The following is a 20,890-nucleotide window of genomic DNA, read 5'->3' as shown; positions in this document are numbered from 1 at the left end:
GTTTGACAGCCATTCAACATTGCCTTGACTTTGGCTATTGATTCTCAGATCATAATTGGAACCGGGTTTAAGAGACTGCAACAATGAAAGATTTTCGAGTTGCAAAGGAATTAATCCAATGAGTTCATTGCTGCTAAGATCAAGGTGTTACAATTGTGAGAGATTCCAAATTTGAGAAGGAATCTTCCCATAATAAACACCATATGAGAGGTCAAGATATCGTAAGTTACTGAAGGAGCCAATATATTTTGAAATTTGACTGCCAGTACTCAAATGACTAAGGTCTAGATATTTTAGATGTTGTAGCTCAGTTATTGAAGGATTGATTTCGTCGCTCAATTGATAATCAAAAGAACCGTGTAGATCAAGCTTTTGAACATAACCAGTTTGATTGTTGCATTGAACTCCTTTCCATTTGAAGTAATCTGCATTTGGATCTCCCTTCCATCTGGACAGCATGCCATACTCATCTTGACGACTTAATTAAAGAATTACAATCAGGATAGGGGGTCAAACTCATTAGCTACACTCACTTTATTGGAACGTATTTTTCCAGTTTGTAAGAAGTTCAGATAGCTTTGCTCCAACGAATCCACAAAGAGCACCAGAAGCACCAACATAGATGGCACTGTTAAGAAAAAGACAAGACAGAATACTCCACCAATTCCAGACAATACACAAACACACACACATATCAATCCAATCCTCACTGCCATAAATTTGAAAGAAAGAAAAACTGTTAGCTCAGTATAATTTCTTACTATAACAATTAAATCAAGTTATCTAAAACGTAGGAGTATCATTATATAAGGTTATTGCAATTTATTTGGTATGACATTTGCAAAATGTAAATGACATGCAAGGCATAATTTGTTTGATAGTAAGTGAATAACTCCAGCATGTAGGCCTTCGTGAAAGTCCACAATACTAATCCATTTAAGGGATTCTATCACAGCGAAGCTAGAACAAAATATTGGGGTGGGACGCGGCGTGGCGCGGCGTGGTTTGATTATTTTTTTTAAGGCCGTGCGCATGCAAACAGTGTGCATGCGTCAGGGGCGATTATGACGCCAGGCATGCCCAGCACGTGCCTGGGCTCCCAATTATATAATTTTTTTTTTAGGGTTCTTACTTTAATCTGAAAATTCGAATGTTTGAGTAAGAATTAATAAAATTTAAGTGCATATTCATAATCCTCATGAAATTCTGAGAAAAATGGTATATTTACTTGTCCAGTTTGGTGCAAGAATGAAAAATATCGTTTATTTTGGTCTAGAGATTGAAGATGATGAACAGTAGTTTTTAAGGTTATTTTAATAAAAGCCTATATATATATTAAGGAAGCATGATTTTAAACGGAACGTGTAACCTGGCCCAGTGGCACTGTGATTTGTTTCTCACATGGGTGGCTTGTGTTCAACTCCCACCTCACTCATTTATTTTCTTTCCTTTTTTGTTTTTATTTTCTTTATTTGTTTATGACTATCAAATATTTAGATTAATTCCTTAAAATTAATTATTTTTATTATAATTTCAGTATATAAATAATATATATTTTATTAGTTAGAAACGGTCCGATCCGGTTGAATTCCGATCGGAAAACTTTAAACCAATAAACATTCGTACATTTGTGGTTAAAATTGTGCCCAGGCTTAATATTATTCCTGGAATCGCCACTGCATGCGTGCGTGCATGTCTGTGTATCAAGTGTGAGCACTTGTTAAATTGCACTTTTAGCCTCCTTAACTTGTAGTTTTGACCCTCTAACTTTATATTAACTCTTTTGACGCTCTTTAGCCTCCTAAATTATAATTTTGACTAAGTTAATGCACACGTGAACAGTAACTCATAAGTCACATTAGCACGTCTTGCCCTCACTCCATTTTTCATTTTACATTTGGAAGAGAAACACGCTAAACCCAACATTATGTCCATATCTTTTATAAAATTCTCTCCATTTTCAAATTGTAAAAATAGACGTTCCACCTTAGGCTTTAATTATTCATCACAATTTTTATTGATGAGAAAAAGTAGTTTTTGTTTTCTGTCAAAAAAATGTTTTTTTTTTTGTATATATGATAATTCATGGTAATAAATAAAATTAGTTACCGGGTAATATTTTAAATTAATTGAAATGCCAATCCCCTTTGCCTTATTGTTTTTTCTTTGGTAAAAATTAAACGAAATATGATCTTTTTCCTCCTATTTCTTCCTTTGAAATCAATAATAATTTTTCTTTTTCTTTTTCAAACACATGTTGATGGATGATGATTTTGTAGCTACAAAGGAGAAAGATACTTTTAGATCAACATTCAACTAAATAACTGAAATGTAGGAAGACTGCTCTTCAACTTCAACTTTAATATTATAGCAAAAAGCAAACATATTATTGTAAGTGTGCCCCATTTCTTTTGTTTTTTTTATGTGGTTTATGTTTATGATATTTACTTTAGCATGGGCAATCCTACATTAGGATGGTATTATCGGCACATCATCATAGAAGTAAAAGAAAAGGAGCAAGATCTGGTAATTTAAGACAAAAATGGTGTTTAAAAACAATCCAACATGAATAAAGATTCAAATTCAAAATAAGCAACAAAAAAGATGGTTGAGCTCATGACCCACACAATCCTGTTTTGTTACAAAAATGCAAGTGAAGGACGAAGAATGCGTTTGTTTTAGCTTTACGAAAATATTTTTTCTTTATATTTTCAAAACTATTTTTATGATAATTTAATTAAAAATTAGTAAAATTCATTTCAAATTCGTCTTTTTATAAATTAAGAGTGATTTTGACATTCAATAATTTAAATATTTATGTTTGAGATTTTAACTTTATAAAAATCATAATTTTTCAAGGGAGCAGTAAGTTTGACAAATATTTTAGGTGAACATCTACAAAAGTCATATTAGGCATAAACATATATTTAAAGGGAGCTTCTACAGTAAATATTTGAAAATACTCGGTGTTAACTCAAGTTCCGCGGCCTAGTTTCTATACGATAAAAATCAACAAGAACAAAATTATACTAAAGCCGAAACCAAACAGCACCACAGGTAAAGGTAAAGACAATTTCTTAAATGATCAAAACATCTCTGCCGTCTCATAAAAAAGAACCCTGCCGCATGTACCTTATTATGACATCTATGGAAAAAAAATGTTGCACCAAAATCTAACAACAAAGTTAAAACAATAAAAAACAAAACAAAACTTACAAAGGAAATACACGGCATTTTCTTCCTTTTCTCTCTAACTCATTGTCTATAACTTGAACCATTTTCTCTTAAGATGTCTATATGATATAACTTACTTATCCCGATACACTTATCTGCCGCGACCACCACCGGCTTTTCTCTGAGGAGGAGCGCTATCCTCATCATCTGACTGAATATCTCCATACTGCCACATTCCACGCCTGGCGGTCCTTGCCTCGCCTTGGAACATTTCCAAGTTATCAAGAGCCTGCTTTCTTGCTGTTCTGTCCCACCTGTTTCTTTTTTCCATCCTAGCAAGTCCTTCCTGAAAATTCCACAAGAAAATAAAATGTTCAGACGGGTGTGTTTTGTAATAGTGAGTGTTGTTTGTTCAAGCCACGTAATTTTTTGAAAGCATTTCAAGTAAGAATCGATGGCAATAAAAACCTGAAGCATGGCAGCATTGACGCTGATCTCAGCATCGACGGCAACAAGAGTTACAGCAATAATTGCTCCAGTTCCCTGCCCTTTCACTTTTCCTCCGGTGGTATCTCTCTCCTCAACCATGGCCCTAAATTCTTTTCCACTGCTTAAAGTGAGTTCACTCAAGTATTCAGCTGCTTCTTGACCAAAATCTTCTTCCAAGTTTGGTATCTTAATGTATGCAAGGCTACACAATTGAGCAAGGCCAGGTGCAGCCGACACGGATGCATCAAGAGGCCGCAATTGACTGTAAGGTACTTCTTCTTGATTTCCATAATCAATGTAGAATACTTCGAACACATCCTTAGGAGATGAAACTGGTCCTCGAGGTGTATTGACAACCTTAACAATTCAATTATGAATAATCAGTACAAAGAAAACAGAGGAATGTGGCACCAACCATTTCACAAGGTAATACAAGTGATGCATGGACCGACTATTTAGCGTCTCATCAACTCTGCCATACAGGAACTTGCAAAAAGTGACCATACGGAACTTCGCATAAAGTATAAACCATATAACGACATATCAGGATCAACAATCTTAGATCAATGATATTTTAGTGGATTTTTTTTAAAAGCAGCTAGATTTGCAAAATAATCTGGTTGACGAGACGAATCCACTTCACAATACTTATGCAAAAAGAACTACAAAAAGCATGTTATAAAATATAAACCATAATGATGAATATCAACCTAAATACTTGTCAAGAGACCTAGATAAAAAAAAAAAAATTAAAAAAGGGTAGGGAGAAACACCCAAGGGATACAGAAAAGAGAAAGATATGAAAGAAATAAGTCAATATGATTCAATCACCAAGTAATATAATTTTAATCACCATCCTAAATAAATTAAATGCCACATTTTTTTGGCCACAGAATTACAATGTCTAAACGGACAAGGCGAGAAGGTAAAAAGCAAAACAAAAATTTCATATTGGAACTTACCATTGCACGATACCAAGATGTATCAGCGCGGAAATAACAGAGGACTATGTCACCCTTCTTAGGATTAAAAGCGCCAATCACAGGAGCTTCCTTCAGGTTCAAAGAAGCTAACTGGTTCTGAATGGATGCTATCTTTTGATCTCCAACAGTCTGGACATAGAATTTACCACCTCCCAAGACTTCTGTAACAGTTACCTATGAATGTACGATAGTGGATTAAGTCATTCCTCATTAACACAAAGGGGTCACTGGTACTATTATAGTAAACTAGTATCCTACATTCCAACACACCTTAAGTACTTCTTGCTGTTTGGTTTCAACATTTGCACCACTAGGTACTACCTCCCCTTCAACAAAATTCTCCCAGATCTGCAAAACAATTTTCTTTAGATTAGTTAACAGGGAAAGGAAGTGATAATGTCAAACAAGGTTGGGACCCCATTCTTACTTTCAGCTTTTTACTCTTAGCAGATTGTTCGGCTTGCTCTAAGACGTGAAGATCAGGAATCCTGTCACTGCCAAAGGAGGTTTGAAGTTTTGCAAGACCAGCTTCGAGTAGTGCCACTGCCCCATTGGTTCTCGACTCCCATAAGGATCCCAAGAATGTTCCAGTTCTATCAACAGTTTCTACCTCAATCTGCAAAATTTAAATGTATAACTATGTAAAATAAACAACACTTGGACTCAGGAATTTTATTCTCAGAAAGGAACTAAATTACCTCAACATCTCTCTGCATTATTCTTCGCCTCATCAGTGCAATTGCTTCATCAGAATATGGCTCTTCACGACCAGGACATCTGACACCAGAGAATGCAAAAGCAATACTGCATGTTTCTTTAGGAATCAACAATTTGAAACGGTGCCCACTGAGGACATATTCAACTACAGCAGGAACTTTTCTACTTCGATGCAGGAATGGCAAGAAGTCTCTGGCTTTTTTGGCGGATGCCTAATAATATGAAACAAAAGGAAATTAGTTGAAAACTTGAGTTACACTTTCTAAGGTTCAAAGTAAAAACAAAATCAGTATAATTAAAATTATGCGAACCGTAGTCAAGTCAGTTATATGCATCACTGGAGGATCCTTGGCAGAATGGATCCCTTTCCTTTGAGAAATGGCACGCGCTTCAGCAGCAAGAAGAGCATCATAGAAGTTAGATCTCTCTTCGAAGTCACGATGTCTAATGACAGTTCCAAATCCACGGCCAATAATCAATTCAGCAACATTCAACCCAGTGGGCTGACTTGCAGGAACAGCAGGTGAAGGGGCATCTTCACTGTCAGCTTTCCCAGAGGACAATAGGAAGACTGATCCAAAATCCATAACTCTGGAATCAGCGGCTCCTGATGGAACTACAGATCCTTCCGCAGGACCAACCTTTCTAGAATATTCCATTTGTACATTCACCTGAAAAATAGAAGTAATCAATTGTAGCCTAAGTCAACAATGATATTAAAAGAAGGTCCACAAGATATCTTCGTACTTGACGACCAATGAGGCGTGTTCTCAAGAACTCTTTTGCTTCACGGGCATAGGGAGCTGGTTTTTCATCTCGACGGGGATTGCCCATTTTTGGACACCTAATACTTGAAAGGTTAACCCGCCTCTCGGCTTGTGGGCTTCCGAATGGAATAGAATCATCAGCAACAATGACGCAATCACCACTCACAACCTCAACCACCTGAAAATTTTAAGTAAGAAATATACAATTATATCACTGAAGAAATGACCATTTGGCATAAAAATGGGAGAGTATATTTTACCTTTCCAGTAAAATTCTGGTCGTGAATAGCCTTTGAATTTGAAGCCGGTGGTACATAGTTTGTCCAAATTCTTAATCTACTTTTCTTAGCCTCTAGCTCTGCAGACTTCAGCTTCCGCTTAGCCTCTTCTTCCATCATGTTTGCACTCCATTCAACATATTTAGCAAAACCCTATTTGATGGGAAAATCAAATTGAGAAAGATTTGCAGCATATATTAACTAATATTTCATGGGATTAATGACATAGAGAAACATTCCGGACTCCACCAAACAAACTATCAAGCAACTTAGACACATTCAAATACCCTATAGATGAGGGAAGATACATTGGATATCAAGGTTCAACTAGATCACATGCAATAGATATTGCCTCTGATGATATTGCATTAAAACTAAGGTAAAAAATTATAAAATATAAAGCGAATAACAGTTGAATATTGATAGAATATTCACACTTTATTTTGTCTACCCTCTCTTCAGAAGAAAAAGAATCACGAATTATGTTCAAATAATAGTCCATTCCAGCAAATAAAGCCAGCATGATAGCAAGTAAAATGTTTCCCTTTTCACACCCATTTACTTGATACATGTATGTAGGCAATCAAAGACTCTAACTAAACTTCAAAAGAAAATCTATTCTACTCGTTATATATATGATATACTCCATGTAGCAACAATGCACCCACCCAATCTTGGACCTCTTAAAATTAAGTACAAAAACAAAAAGGATCCCAGCTTACGTCAGGCTCAAAAAAATTAATGCAGCAATGCTACAGTATAAAAACCAGGGCAGTAAACAAGTCAGATCAATATTTGATTTTGACAAAATAAATCATGTTAGTATTGCTCTATACAAGTGAATTACATACATTTTCAACAAGCTCCAATGCTAGGTCCTTTGCTGATTCACCGTCAGGATAATACACTGACCCAATCAAATTGCTGAACTTATCCACACCTTCCAGGACAATCCGAACCTGCACACCCATTTGGAATTTAGACAAATCTCAGCAATGCAAAAGCAATATAACCTGTAAATGATTGTTGCTTACTTCTCTATTCAATACACGCATCTCAGTGAAATATTTAGCATCCGGTGCAAAAGGATCAGATGAAGTTTCAACAGGAGATGCTGAAACAGCAAGTCTTTGGGCAGATGTAAGTGGAGCTCGAGGTTCCGCAGGAACATCTCCGTTAGTGTTATCAACTGTTACCTCAGGTTCAACAACACTTTCGGGTGCAGTTCTCCTTCCCATTTGTGGGGCCTGGCATAAAGAGAAAACAATAAGTGGCACACATAGAATGAAATAGTAGCAGCCAAAGTAGCATTTATGAAACATACCTGAATTCCAGCCACAAATACTTGGACAAACTGAAACTCTGGGAGCAAGTAGATTCGGAGGGTACTGCCGTCACGAACCTGCTCAACAAGTGCCTCCATGGGCACTCCCTTGTTTTTAGCTAACAAACCCATAGCATCAAAGTTGCTAGCATCACCAAGGGCAGAAGGTGGTAGATTTCTGACGGATGCCTCGGCGGCACCTGGAACCTGGAATCACCATAAAATCATATATGATAAACTCACGATGGATTTCAATTATATAAACAGGAATATCAGCTACACTTTGCCAGTTTTCCATACCATTCCAGAATCACAATGTCTTGTCAATTCAAATGGAAGTAGAAGATGACATATATATTGCATAATAAAGCACTAGTTCGTTATGTATTTAACCGTCCATATAGAATATGATCATTCAAATGATTAATGCCACAACACACAATGGATTATTAAATGCAACATGTATTCAGGTCAGCTTCGAGAAAACGAAAGTAGAAAATACTTGCTAACTATTGTCATCAACACGGATACTAAAGACAATGCACCTCGGTTTCTAGTAAACGAAGTTGCAAGAACATCAACAAACAAACATTTGACTTTCATTCGGTGCAGCAAAAGCAGCAACTTGATTACAAAGTTTTTGAAAAAGAGAAAAAGGAGACAAACCTTGCTCCAACGACCAAGGCCTTCTTGTTTAGCTTGATCTTCTAACCGTAACAATTCTGCCAAGAAAGGACTTGCTTCTCCTTTCTGCTGCCCTTGTTCTCTAACCTGCATGAACAAACTCACAATCAACAATGCAATTCAAAAATGAGAAAAACAATCCAAATTTCGCACATGCACATCTAAACATAAATCACACAGTATTCAACCTTTGCCCATCCTTGAGAAACAACAAGCATTGCAACATTTTTGTCGCCAAGAAAAACCGTTCCAAACTCTCGGTTAATGGATGGCACAGTGTAATCAATTCTGAACGTAATTTCCTGTTCAAATAACACATCACATCAGAAACATTGCATGTTACATCAATCACAACAAAACAATACCAGATCACTCAATCAGATCATAGTAACAAGCAACACTATTTTCCGCACCTTTCCTATCAAGAGCTTCCTTAGAAACTCTCTACTTTCCCATGCAAATGGCTCATCCACACCACCTCTACGAGCCTGTCAAATTTTCCAAAATTCCAAAAACACAAATTCAATCAAATAAGCAAATTTAAAATCTTATCATTAAAAAATAAAAATAAATCTCAGCACACAGTTCTAAAATCTTCCATCAAAACACAAATTTACCAATCGAGGAGCAATCAAAGACGATAAAGTAATCGATTTTTCAGGAAGAACTCCAGGTCTAGCATTGGCTGCCACAGAAACAACGACGATGCAGTCTCCCGAAGGAACTGTTTTCACCTTCGCCTTATACCACGCCGAGTTCCCAGCCGCTGTCGTTGCCATTATTCAACGGCTACAGTTCGATCTACATCCAATTCAAAACAATAACAATCATAAACCTTCAAACCAATCCAAATTCAATTCAATCCAATCCAATCCAATCCACATAAAAAACAACTAAACTATCCATAACATTCGATAAATAATTGATATATATCATCGTGCAACAGATTAAATCTGAATATAACAGAATGCAAAAAAAGAAAATCAAATATTATAGATCATCATGCATAAAAACTCAGATCTATGGATCAACGTATCAACGCATGAACCATAATTCTTCCAAGAAACGCATACAATAATGTGAATAATACAGATCGAATAATTAAAAACAAAATGCGATCAATACCTTGAAATAATTCACACTTCGGATCTATAAAAAAAAAAACTGAACCAAACTTCAAAATTTTGAGAAAAGAACAACTGAATATATTTTTTTAGGTTTTTTTTTGTGTGTTATGCAAGATACGATAGATCCAACGGTGAAAAACGAGCACCGGAGACAAAACACACGAGTTAGAGTGTTGAGTTTCAGGCGGAGAGCACGGAAGAATAGAAGCGAAGTGAAGAAGAGAGAGATCGGAAGAGAGAGGTTTTTATATTAGGTGAATTGAGTGTTGATTTTGGAAATTGACCTTGGTTTTGGGAGTTAATTACGTGAATTGCCACTCATAAATCAGAATCTGTGTGAAAAGTAAAAAACAGCATCGTCATCCAATCCACCTTAAATTGCTAATTTAGCATAGAGAGAGAAGGAATGAATAACTTCTGCTTTTCATTGTTTTAACTGTCTATTTTGAAAAGAAGTTGCTATCCAAAACTATTTTATTTTTGTTTTTTTAAAACAAGAAGAAAATAATTACTATCAAAAACAATTTTTGGTTTAAAAATTTATTATTGATGATTTAAGAAGTTCGAGTCGAATTAAACTATAATGTTCATACGAAAATGTTTTTAAAAGTTTATTAATTAAATTAAGAAGTTCGAGTCAAGTTTAACTATAGTGTTGATGTTTATACTACTTATAATTTACCTTAATTGTTGTTATTTTGCATATTTTTTTTATCGTACAAATCAATGACTTTAAAAACTCATTAATAATTTAAGAAGTTCGAGTTGAGCTTAGCTATAGCGTTGATGTCTATACTACTTATGATTTACCTTAATTATTGTTATTTCGCATATTTTTTTTTATCGTACAAATCAATGACTTAAAAAATATATTAATAATTTAAGACGTTCGAGTCAAGTTAAGCTATAGCGTTGACACGTCTACTCTACTATCGTAACATTGATATTTATACCTTGATTGTTGTTATTTTTAATTATTTTGTCAAATATTATTTATGACGCGAGTAACTTTAATTTATAATTGATTTTCAATATTAAGGGATAAAAATTATCTTATAAATTATTATTTATCAATAGTTGAAAAAAGAATTCATATTTTGTATAAAAAACTAATGTCTAATTTAAATCATATCATGTGGATAATAAAAGTCATTCACACTGTTAATTTTTTTTTTGTGTATTCATGATAATGAGATATGGACTTATGACTAGTACATTTTAATAATTTATAACCACCTTCATTGACAAATCAGAGTTAGATTGGTTAGATTAGATGACGTTGAAGTAGACAACTTGGAGTATTTTGACTTCTCAACTTTTTTCTTTGACCAATATTAATTGCATGTAGTGGCAGAAGTTTCAATTGTTATGGCTTTAAGAAGATGTTAATTCCAGACTTTCTAAGGGGTGATGTTTAGTAGAACAATCTTTAATTATGTGATTAATTAGTATTGACATTAATGGTGTTCAAATGGAGCTGTGTCTGAAATTCGTGTAGCTGTGTTTAATTGTTTTAAAATCATTTTAAGGAGTATGTAAAATTCGGATAGGCTTATTGTGAAATATGGAATGTGTCATTTCGGCATCAATTTCAGTATTAATAAATGGTTGTCCAAACGTTGAGTTTAATTTTCGAAGGGGTTTGAGGCAAGATGATCGCCCTTCACCTTCTTTTTTTATAGTTGGTGATGGGTTCCTTCAATCGGGTTGAATATTCCACACTTGCAGTTTGCTGATAATGCTCTTATTTTGAATTAAAAGAGTCGGGTGAATATCAGGACATTGATAGTTAATCTTATTCTTTTCAAAATTGTTTTTTGGGCTAAATGTGAAATTTCATAAAAGTATATGTTGGTGGGCGTGAATATGATGATTTTTGAATGTTAGAAGGCTCTGTTGTTCTTAACCGTAAAATTGGACGGACTTCTTTTTCGTATTTTGATCTTCCTATAAAACAACCCTCCAAGTTTAAGTTTTTTATTTTTGTTGCTTGAGTGCAGGGTGGCAAAGCAAGCGACCCTCCCCATTCAGTCACGCCCTGTTTAAGCTTGTCCAAAAATATAGCGAGACAGCTTGAGAGTCCGAGCTAAAAAATCAAGTTTGCTTCGTTTACTAATGCAGTGGTGGATCGGTCTGCCAAACAATTATTTTATTTTTTATATTTTCTGTCGATTGATTTACTACATGATTTATAATTTATTTTAAAAAAACAATAAATAGTATTCAACAACACATATCCGAATATAACTCCAAAGATTAAGGAATTCAAATCATGTAGTAAATAGTAATGAATAATATTACTAGTTCATTTGATTTCAATTTATTATAAAACCAAACTGCTTTCCGTAAACAATTACTAGTTCATTTGATTTTAATTTGCCACATTCTGTAGCAACATCAAATCAACAACATTCTCTTACCCAAAAAAAAAAAACACCATTCTTTCAAATATTAAACAAATCTCAAAATAAATTGAAATACTAAAATAAGTCTCAATAATTTGGATTGAAAAACGAAGCAGCGCAAATGAAATTTAGTTTAACCCTTTCTTCTTCTTTTTTTTTCTAAAAAACAAAGAAAAAAAAATGTCGGAGTGGGCCCGACCGTCAAATTTAACCCATTCATCTATTTTTCATCCTAAGTCTAGAAAGAAAAAAAAGTAGTTTTACAAAATGTTCTAAGAAATAATTGTATTTTTGGTTTAGTGAAAAACAAAAATTTCAGTTTATTTTCCACTCTTAAAAATAGTTCTAGCAGATCGAACACACTTTGTATCTCTCTTGAGATTCAAAAAATTGGGCCTTTGGGATAGCTCACTAGATTGGATCATCATATTAGATTAATGACATGTTTGAATTGACTTATTTTTGAGTTTATGCAAATAAATAAATTTTTATGTATTATTATAAACTTGTAAAACTTTATTTATTTACAAGTTATTTTTCATAAACTCCAAAATATGGCAATCCAAACGCGCCCTAAGAACAACCACAACCACGTAAGTGAAATGAACACTATATATATATATATATATATATATATTGGTTTTTCACCACCAGTTTAATCTGGTTCGAGGGTCTGTTATGACATCAAGTGATTCTAGCCCCCTCTCAATCACAGTTGTAGGGGATCGAACCACGGTCATCCCTATCAAGTTCAACGTCAATCAACTAACGATCGGTTAAAGTTGAACACTATATATTTTACCTAAAATATGAAGAGATTAAATTTACAAATCTCATTTATAATGTTTAATTTCAAACTCTTCTATTTAATCAAGAACGTGAGTAATCACACCTAACACGCGTTAACTTGACTGTCATTTTGAATAAACTTTTTTAAGGGGTCCTAGTTGTACTAGTTCTGAATGTAATTTTGATGGGTCCTTTTGATGTTTTTGTTTCATTCATTTCTAGGATGAAACTTGGACTGAATCAAGAAGAATCTTCCATAAACTAACATTTGATTTGGTTGTGAATTGTTGCTGTTATAGAAGAACTAAAGATCATATTATTGATATTGACCCCTATAGTTGAAAAGAACAATAATTACCGCCAACATGGTGTTGTATTTCCTTAAATAGTTTGGTAAATTATAGAGTAGTTATGCTTCCTCATAGAGACATTTCTAGATACTACAAAGAAGTTAAAAAAAATTTCTTCGCCACCAGTTGAATCTGGTTTGGGATCAGTTCTGACATCAAGTGATTTCAGTCTCCTCCTGATTGTAGTTGCGGAGGATCGAATCGCGATCCTCCCTACCAAGTTCAGCACCAATCACCACTGAACCAACTAACGATTCGTTACAAAGAAGTTAATTTTAATGCAAAACAACTTCATCGGCGCATGCAACTTCCTCTTTAAAATAAAGGACGAAAATTGGTTTTCAACTTACATTAACACAGTAATAATTTCATCCTGTCAATAAAAAACTACATCCCAATTTCATCATGTAAAAATAACTATATTAGTTCCCGTGAACATGACTAAATTGGCAGAGACATTGCAAATTATTACAGGTATCAAATTCGAACTCTGGTACTTCCACTTATTTCCCTTTAAAAGGTGAAACTCTAGCAAAAAAAAATGACTATATTAATTTGACAAAAAAATATAACTATATTAATTAGGGAGCACCTATGTTACATTGAGAAATTGAAATGTGCCCGCACATTTTTTTTTTTAATTTGATAAATTAATGGTCATTTTTATGAATCAAATGTTATTTGCAACTATTGAATTTTGGAGAAAATCATTTTATAAGAAAAAAAAACACAATTTAATTATTTATAAGTATTATACATATTTTACATTTTTCATAAAATATAATCAATTTTCACTATTATGAGTGATTAAAATTCAAAAAAATAATTAAAATTTACTATTTTGTTGACGGTTTTGCTAAATAGTAATTTAAAAATCTAATATACTGATACATTCAAATTTTATCAATGATTAATCTTTTTGAAGATACTTCCAACCCTACTTTTTCTTTTCATTCTATTCACAATCATATTGATATACCATTTCGCAAAAAAAAATTACATTGATTTGATTAACCTTATAAAAGCTAAATTTGATTAAACATTTTTTAGTTGGTACCACCCGGTCCTCTTACCCTACAAATTCAATGAAATGATAAAGTTTTATTTTTGGAATAGAAAATTTATGATAAGAGGATGATACCCCAATTCAAGGTAGAAAAAATCTTAGACCTCTTAGAGCCCTTACAAAGGTAATTGCATTTACCTTCCTCCAAAAGCACTTGCGGGGCTCGAACTCGAGACCTAGCGGATTCAAGACCTGTCTTTTTACCGCTGGACCACTTGCTATTAGGTTTGCGCTATCAGACCACCCATCATTTATATCAACGCACCAAACTCTGTAGTGCTATGCAGACAATCCTAACCTTACAAATCAGTTTTGTAGGATTAAATTAGATTCAACTACCAATTCTAAGAATTAATTCGCACTCTTGAGTTTTCACTTTTTGAAAAATCCATAACATAATTGTGGTTCAAACATTTTTTTATAAAATTGAATTATTATGGTCTAAATTTTTCACAATGTAATAAATTTCAGAACAATGTTCACATTTTTAAGAAAAATATTACCGTTGGTCAAATTTTTAAAATACCTATAAAGATACTGGACTGTCCAAATATTCTCTCCATCCCAAAATATAAGACCTAGTTGACCACTGCACGTACGCCAATGCACAATTTTGATCACTAATATCTTTAATTGGTTATTTGTAAAAATTATAAAAAATTTGATATTTTAAAAATATTAATCAAAACAAATCAAACAAGATCTCATATGCTAATGTTTACATCTATATATTATTAAAAAAATATGGTCAAAACAACATAAATGAATAATATATTTAATCAAAGTAGTTCTTATACTATATTGGAACAGAGGAAGTATTTCATGCAACTTAGACTAGCCGACGCTACATTCGAAGCTAAAACAAAATTTCCAGATTCAACAGTTATTTCATTACTTAAATTGTAATTGCAATGATTTTATTTTCATGTATATGTGCATGTATGTGACTCCATCATTTTGTTATTAGCTTGACCTCTATCAAAGTTTGTATGTTGAGCTTTATAGTTAGCATCAACCTCTAGCGTCGCTAAGCGGATACGTAGTATACTTGAAGTTTTTGTGAAAAATTTAACTTTTCTGTTTTGGTTTTTCAATAAGTAAAAATCTAAAATTGTAGAATTTTTAAAATGTGAAAAATTATTTATTTTTTCAAAAATAAAATGTGAAAGTTTTAAATTTTTTTTTTTTGAATTTTTTTTTACTTCAGACATTTATTATTTGCTAGAAATTTCTTTTTTGACAAAAAATAAACTCATTTTTTACAACAAATATCCAAAATAGAAAAATATGAATTTTGTAAGCATCATTCAATTTGTAGCTCTAATAGAAACATTATTAAAGAGATGAGAGTTAAAATTCCAAATTTTATGATTTGGATCATCTGCTGCTACTCTGCTGCAAGAGATAAACGGTTAGATTGGTATGTAATCTTATATACAAGTTTTACTTGCGGCAACTAATTATTTTTATTTTTTTTAAGGAATAGCTCATTTTATTTATTTTCTCGTTACATTCACTTTTGGCTGTGTGCACTTTAACTTTTAACATTATTTTTTTTATGCTTTTTTTTTAAAAAAGAAATATATCACTCTCACTGTGTAGATTGGTTAGCTCAAATCACATAACTCATTTATTTATGGATTTAAAATTTATTTATTTTTTAATTTAGAGTTATGTGATTTAAATGAAATTGAATTCGAGCTAGAAAAAAAATCGTGTCGAATTCAAATAAATCGAACCTAACGAACTGAATCGATTGTTTTTTTTTAGTTTGTTAGATAGTCTGATGGCTAGAAATTCCACCTTTATGGTCGGTTTGGTTCGGAGTAGATGGAGGGGATGGGAGATAATATTTTTAATAAATGATAATTTTAGTAGAAACTCTCAAATATCAAATATTATTTTTTTTTCCGGAGAGTTTCTAAAAAAATAATTATATTTGAGAGAGTTTTTTTTAAAAAAAAACATATATATATATATATATATATATATAATATTTGAGAAAGTTTCTACAAAAAAATATAATATTTGAGATATTTGACAGTTTCTACCAAAATTACCTTTTATTAAAAATATTTTCTCCCCTCCCCTCCCCTCCATCTACTTCGAACCAAACAGACCCTTAAAGTGGATAAGTGGGATGTTTGTGGTTCGAACCCCGACCCCTAAATATAAAATACGATGTTCCAACCAATTGAACTAAGCTCACGGGAACCTGAACCAATTTTCTTGAACTTTAAACAAATTGAACTGAATTGTTTGTGAGCTGAAAATTCGTATCAAACTGTTTTTAAACTCTTGAATTGAGTTTCTGATGGCCCAAATCAATTATAGCACCCATTGTAATCGTAGAAAATCAAATTTGATAGTATTTTACTTAAAAAAAATTATCAAATAGCATATTTTAAAAAAATAAATAAGTACACGTGAATATGTGGCCACAACCAAATTGAACACTCCATAAAACAAAAAAAATTCTTAAGTCAAGGATATTGTTTTTTTTTTTCAAAGGATAAATGAACTATGTTACTAAATGAAATAATTAGTTGCCGCAAGTAAAACTTGTATATAAGATTACATGCCAATCTAACCGTTTATCTTTTGCAGTAGAGTAGCAGCAGACAGATTTGTTGCAGATGATCCAAATCATAAATTTTAATGTGTGTGAGTTCATCTAGCCTCAAGAATAATAGAAGAAAAAACCAACAATGAATTGCTCCAAGTGATAAAGGTCTTGATCCTCTTAAACATGTGGTCATGTGTTCAATACCTAACTCATGCGTATGGAAAAAATTCGATTAGAAGAGAAAAATTCGATTAATTATCATTAACAGCGTAGAATCTTCGGACAAATATCATAGTAAAAAAATAATATGAAAAACATGGAGATATACATGAGACTAGGTAAGGTGCACCAATAGTAGAGAATAAGATAAGACAATATATATCACCGTGTCACGCACAATGACACAATAACAGGTGGCTTGTTGGTATTAGCCACCCAAGTCAAACACAAAGTTGAGAAGGTCAAAGTCTATGACCACGAAGGAACATAGAAAGTGAAAGAAAATATTTAAAAACACCAAAACATAAGAAACGGAAACCCACCTAATCAAGCAACTTGCTTCTTATATTCCTCCATTTTGCACTCTTAGGTATCTTTACATTACATTTCTTTTTCCTATATATATACCAATCAAATTTTGTTCTAGAGATTTACAATAAAAGCGTTATGGAAGGTCTTCTACCTCTTGTATTTAAAGCAATCAAGAAAAACAAAACAAGAAGACACTATGAATGTATTGAATTAGGAGCTGGAACCTACAACATCAGTATGGCTGAGATCAAACCACAACAACACAATCAGATATCTTCCGATAATTTTAATAGTAATGGTCATCGGAGATATAAATCTGTTGGAGATAATTTCGGCAATGATTTACAATTTTCTCAGAATACAACCGGTTCTGTTTCTCCTTCGAATAAACTTGTCAGGTTTAAGAGTCGTAGAATGTTTTCTTCTTGTATCAATGGTGGTGTCTGAAGGTGAGCACACAGAAATTTAATTTTGTATTTATGTGTGTTGTTTTTCTCAATAATGTTGTTGTGAAAATGATATGTTGTGGCCTTGTCACAAAATATGTCATGTTTCTTAATTTGTACATATATATATCGATTGATGAATATTGAAAGGTAGTTTTATATGATTTTTGTTTTGGTTGTGAATGATCGATTATTTGGATTCACCTTTCAGAGTTTAATTATTTTATATCTATTTTATAGTTAACATTTAATCATTATTTATTTATTTTGATCAGTAAATTAATAAATTAGTTCCGGTTGTAGCGACTTCATTCGCAATTCTAATGGAAGATAGATGACAAATTATTTTAAGATGATTGGTGTGTGATGCTTTTAACACCGAATCATAAGGAATATATCTAAGCTTGGAAGGAACGAATTCCCCAATTCATTGACTTATTTTTGATGATATTTCTGAAATTTACATGCCTAAAAATATCCATTTAATTTTTTAGTTTTTTTTTAGCCATCAACTTCTTCTGTATAAAAAAATAAAAAATAAAAAAAAGTTACTAGTAGTTGTGTACTTTATTCTACGCGCAAACTGGCACTGGCAGCCAGAGACTGTGGTAGGTTTGGTTGGTGGCATTGATTCACAGTGTAGAGTGAACAGTGATGGTGAATTAAGTTGTCGTTTTAGGCAGGGAATGATAATCCAAGTGTGATGAATCCGTTATCATAAATACCATGCGCTGATATATTACAGGACTAAATAGAGGTGAAAACGATAGGGAAAATCTTTACTTGTGCATGTAGTTTTAAGCTGAATAATATGATTCTCTTGGAAATACACTTCTTTTGTTTGATTTCAAGCAATATAGTATATATTATTCTTTTTTGTTTGTTTAATTGCTTCGATGAATTTATTGAGTACATCAGGTGAATACTAGTATTATCCCAACAATTTTTGTTTTATGTGTGAGAGTTAGCAATCAAACTTTTGGACCTGGATTCCCTGAGAGTTAGCAATTAAAAGAGGTTAAGCCCCATTTATTTAAACGATAGGGAAAATCTTTGGAGCTGGATTCCCTGCGGTCAGGGACTTCCTGCAACTTTGAATCTGGCCAATTTAAAACAGTGTGAATGCAGCTGCAGGACAATTAAATTAGTCACAAGTTTTATGTTTTTTAGTCGGTAAATAAAATAAAAACAGTCCAATTTATGTTTTTTAGTTCCTCACAAGTTTTTTACAGTCCAATTTAATCATTTATATTAGCGACAAATTAGTCAAATTCTAATATATTTTTGGCTAATAGGGAAAATGGCCCAGCCAGATAAACTGCGACCTAACTCTAACTTTTCTTGTAGTAGTGCATGAGATATGTAGCTCTTACTTCAAAGAAAAGATATATAACTCTTAAATTCTATTTCTATGGATCATTTACCTAAAACAAAATTATCACACAAATATAGGATATAAACAGTTTTTTGAAAAACTTGACCAAAGGAAAAAAAAAACAGTTTTTTAAAAAATATAAGGTACATATTTAATATCTAATTTTCTACGTGACAATTTATGACATTGGCCACTGTTGGACCATGAGAGAAGTCTGGAGATCATTTTCATTAAACTAAAAACAATCACACAATTGAGAGATATTATATTTCCATCAATAATTTTAAGATATTACATTTACGAGTCTTCTTCACTCAATCTTCACCTTTTCAAACAATGTGAGTTTTTTAGCTAACATTTGCTACACAACAACTGAAAACCTACTCCGCACTTTTCTACTATTTGGTATCTAATTTATGGAAATGTTATAGTTTATGAATTATTTTCAATACTGTATATAAATTTTGTTGTTGAACTATTTTGAAATTATTTAGAGGACTGATTGGGTGAAATAAAAATAGTTTAGAAACTTCATATGTTTATATAGTTCAAGACTAAATAAAATAGAATAAGTTTAGGTACTTCATTGAAGGTTGTTTCTATAGTGATTCCAATAACACTTAACTTTAAATATTATTATCCTAAAACTTAGTGTTCAGTAAAGCACTTTAGTTCTAAAATTTCACAATTAGTGATGATGATAGAAACAAGAAGTCAATGCATTATTAACTCACCTGTAGATACATGTTAATTCCTGTATTGTAGCTTTTGCGTCGGCCGTCTTATTTTTTTAACAAAAAGAAAGGTCAGTTTCGTTCATCTTATTATGGTTGAGCTGCCACTGATTGAGTATACTGGGATAGAGCTAAAAGGGACCAGTAGAGTTACAGCTGGTTCTCTAATCTTACTCTAGACTTTCAATTTCTTAACCATTAGCTCAATCAGTTTAACCAATTGAGCTATCCTTCCCACCCCGAGTTGATATGTATTTAACCTAACTCCACCTTAAAACCATGATTAAAAAAATATAATTGTCCAATTCTATAGAGACTCTCACACACCGAATTCATTGCTTCCGATGTAAACTCTAAATTGGGTTCATGAAGCCTAACTTACACATAAAAATTGAAATTTTCTTTTGATGCCCTACGTGTTTCCTCGTGCACCCTTCTAATTTTCATTTTTAAATAGCGGACGTTATAAAAATGAGAAATTAAACACCTCGTGCAGTTGACTACTTAAGTAGCGGATTCAGTTCTCTAGTTAAGTCAAAAAATTTCAAAAAATCCAAAAAATTTGAACAATGTAAAATCCAAAAAATTTCAAGATTTTACACGTCCGCTACTTAAGTAGAGAACTGAATCCGCTACTTAAGTAGACAATTGCATTGTGTGTTAAGTTTCTCATTTTTATAATGTCCGCTACTTAAGTAACAAAAGGGTAAAAATGGACATTAAAAGGGCCCGCGAGGAAACACGTATGGAAATTCTCATAAAAATTAATAACACTCTTATCTCTTCTTCAAACGTCCTACCATACCTCTGTTGGTCACCTCTCTTTTAAGAAGTATTTTTTTGTATATGGAATTATTTCTAAATTATTTTACAATTGGATATGTAATAAGAGCAAACTCTGTATAAGTTGAAATAGTATCAGTTTATAATATTAATGTCCAGAAGAGTTTAAAGAAGTAAGCTACAAACAAACATAAGTAATCACTTTTTTGTTATTTTCGATAAATTATCGTCATAAACTATTCTTTCAAACACTTATAAAGTATTCATAATACCATAAAAAATTCTTAATTTGCTATTCTTAA

General features: G+C 32.5%; 1 protein-coding gene across 1 annotated transcript; it reads right to left on the bottom strand.

Moving 5' to 3' along the window:
- Positions 1-3,058: 3,058 nt before the first annotated feature.
- LOC123917955 (ribonuclease TUDOR 1-like) lies at positions 3,059-9,936 on the bottom strand. The gene is made up of 17 exons (XM_045969870.1): positions 9,542-9,936; positions 9,034-9,217; positions 8,830-8,904; positions 8,605-8,718; positions 8,399-8,503; positions 7,733-7,939; positions 7,443-7,655; positions 7,260-7,367; positions 6,391-6,561; positions 6,111-6,308; positions 5,675-6,034; positions 5,345-5,575; positions 5,074-5,262; positions 4,917-4,994; positions 4,626-4,820; positions 3,643-4,020; positions 3,059-3,520 (listed from the first exon to the last, which is right to left on the bottom strand). Exons 2-17 carry the CDS (start codon positions 9,193-9,195, stop codon positions 3,326-3,328), a joined length of 2,979 nt encoding a protein of 992 aa, XP_045825826.1. The 5' UTR covers positions 9,196-9,217; positions 9,542-9,936; the 3' UTR covers positions 3,059-3,325.
- Positions 9,937-20,890: the final 10,954 nt, after the last annotated feature.

This window comes from Trifolium pratense, linkage group LG3 (assembly GCF_020283565.1).
Source record: "Trifolium pratense cultivar HEN17-A07 linkage group LG3, ARS_RC_1.1, whole genome shotgun sequence".
Classification (NCBI taxonomy): domain Eukaryota; kingdom Viridiplantae; phylum Streptophyta; class Magnoliopsida; order Fabales; family Fabaceae; genus Trifolium; species Trifolium pratense.
This window is presented reverse-complemented; position numbering and strand designations above follow the sequence as displayed.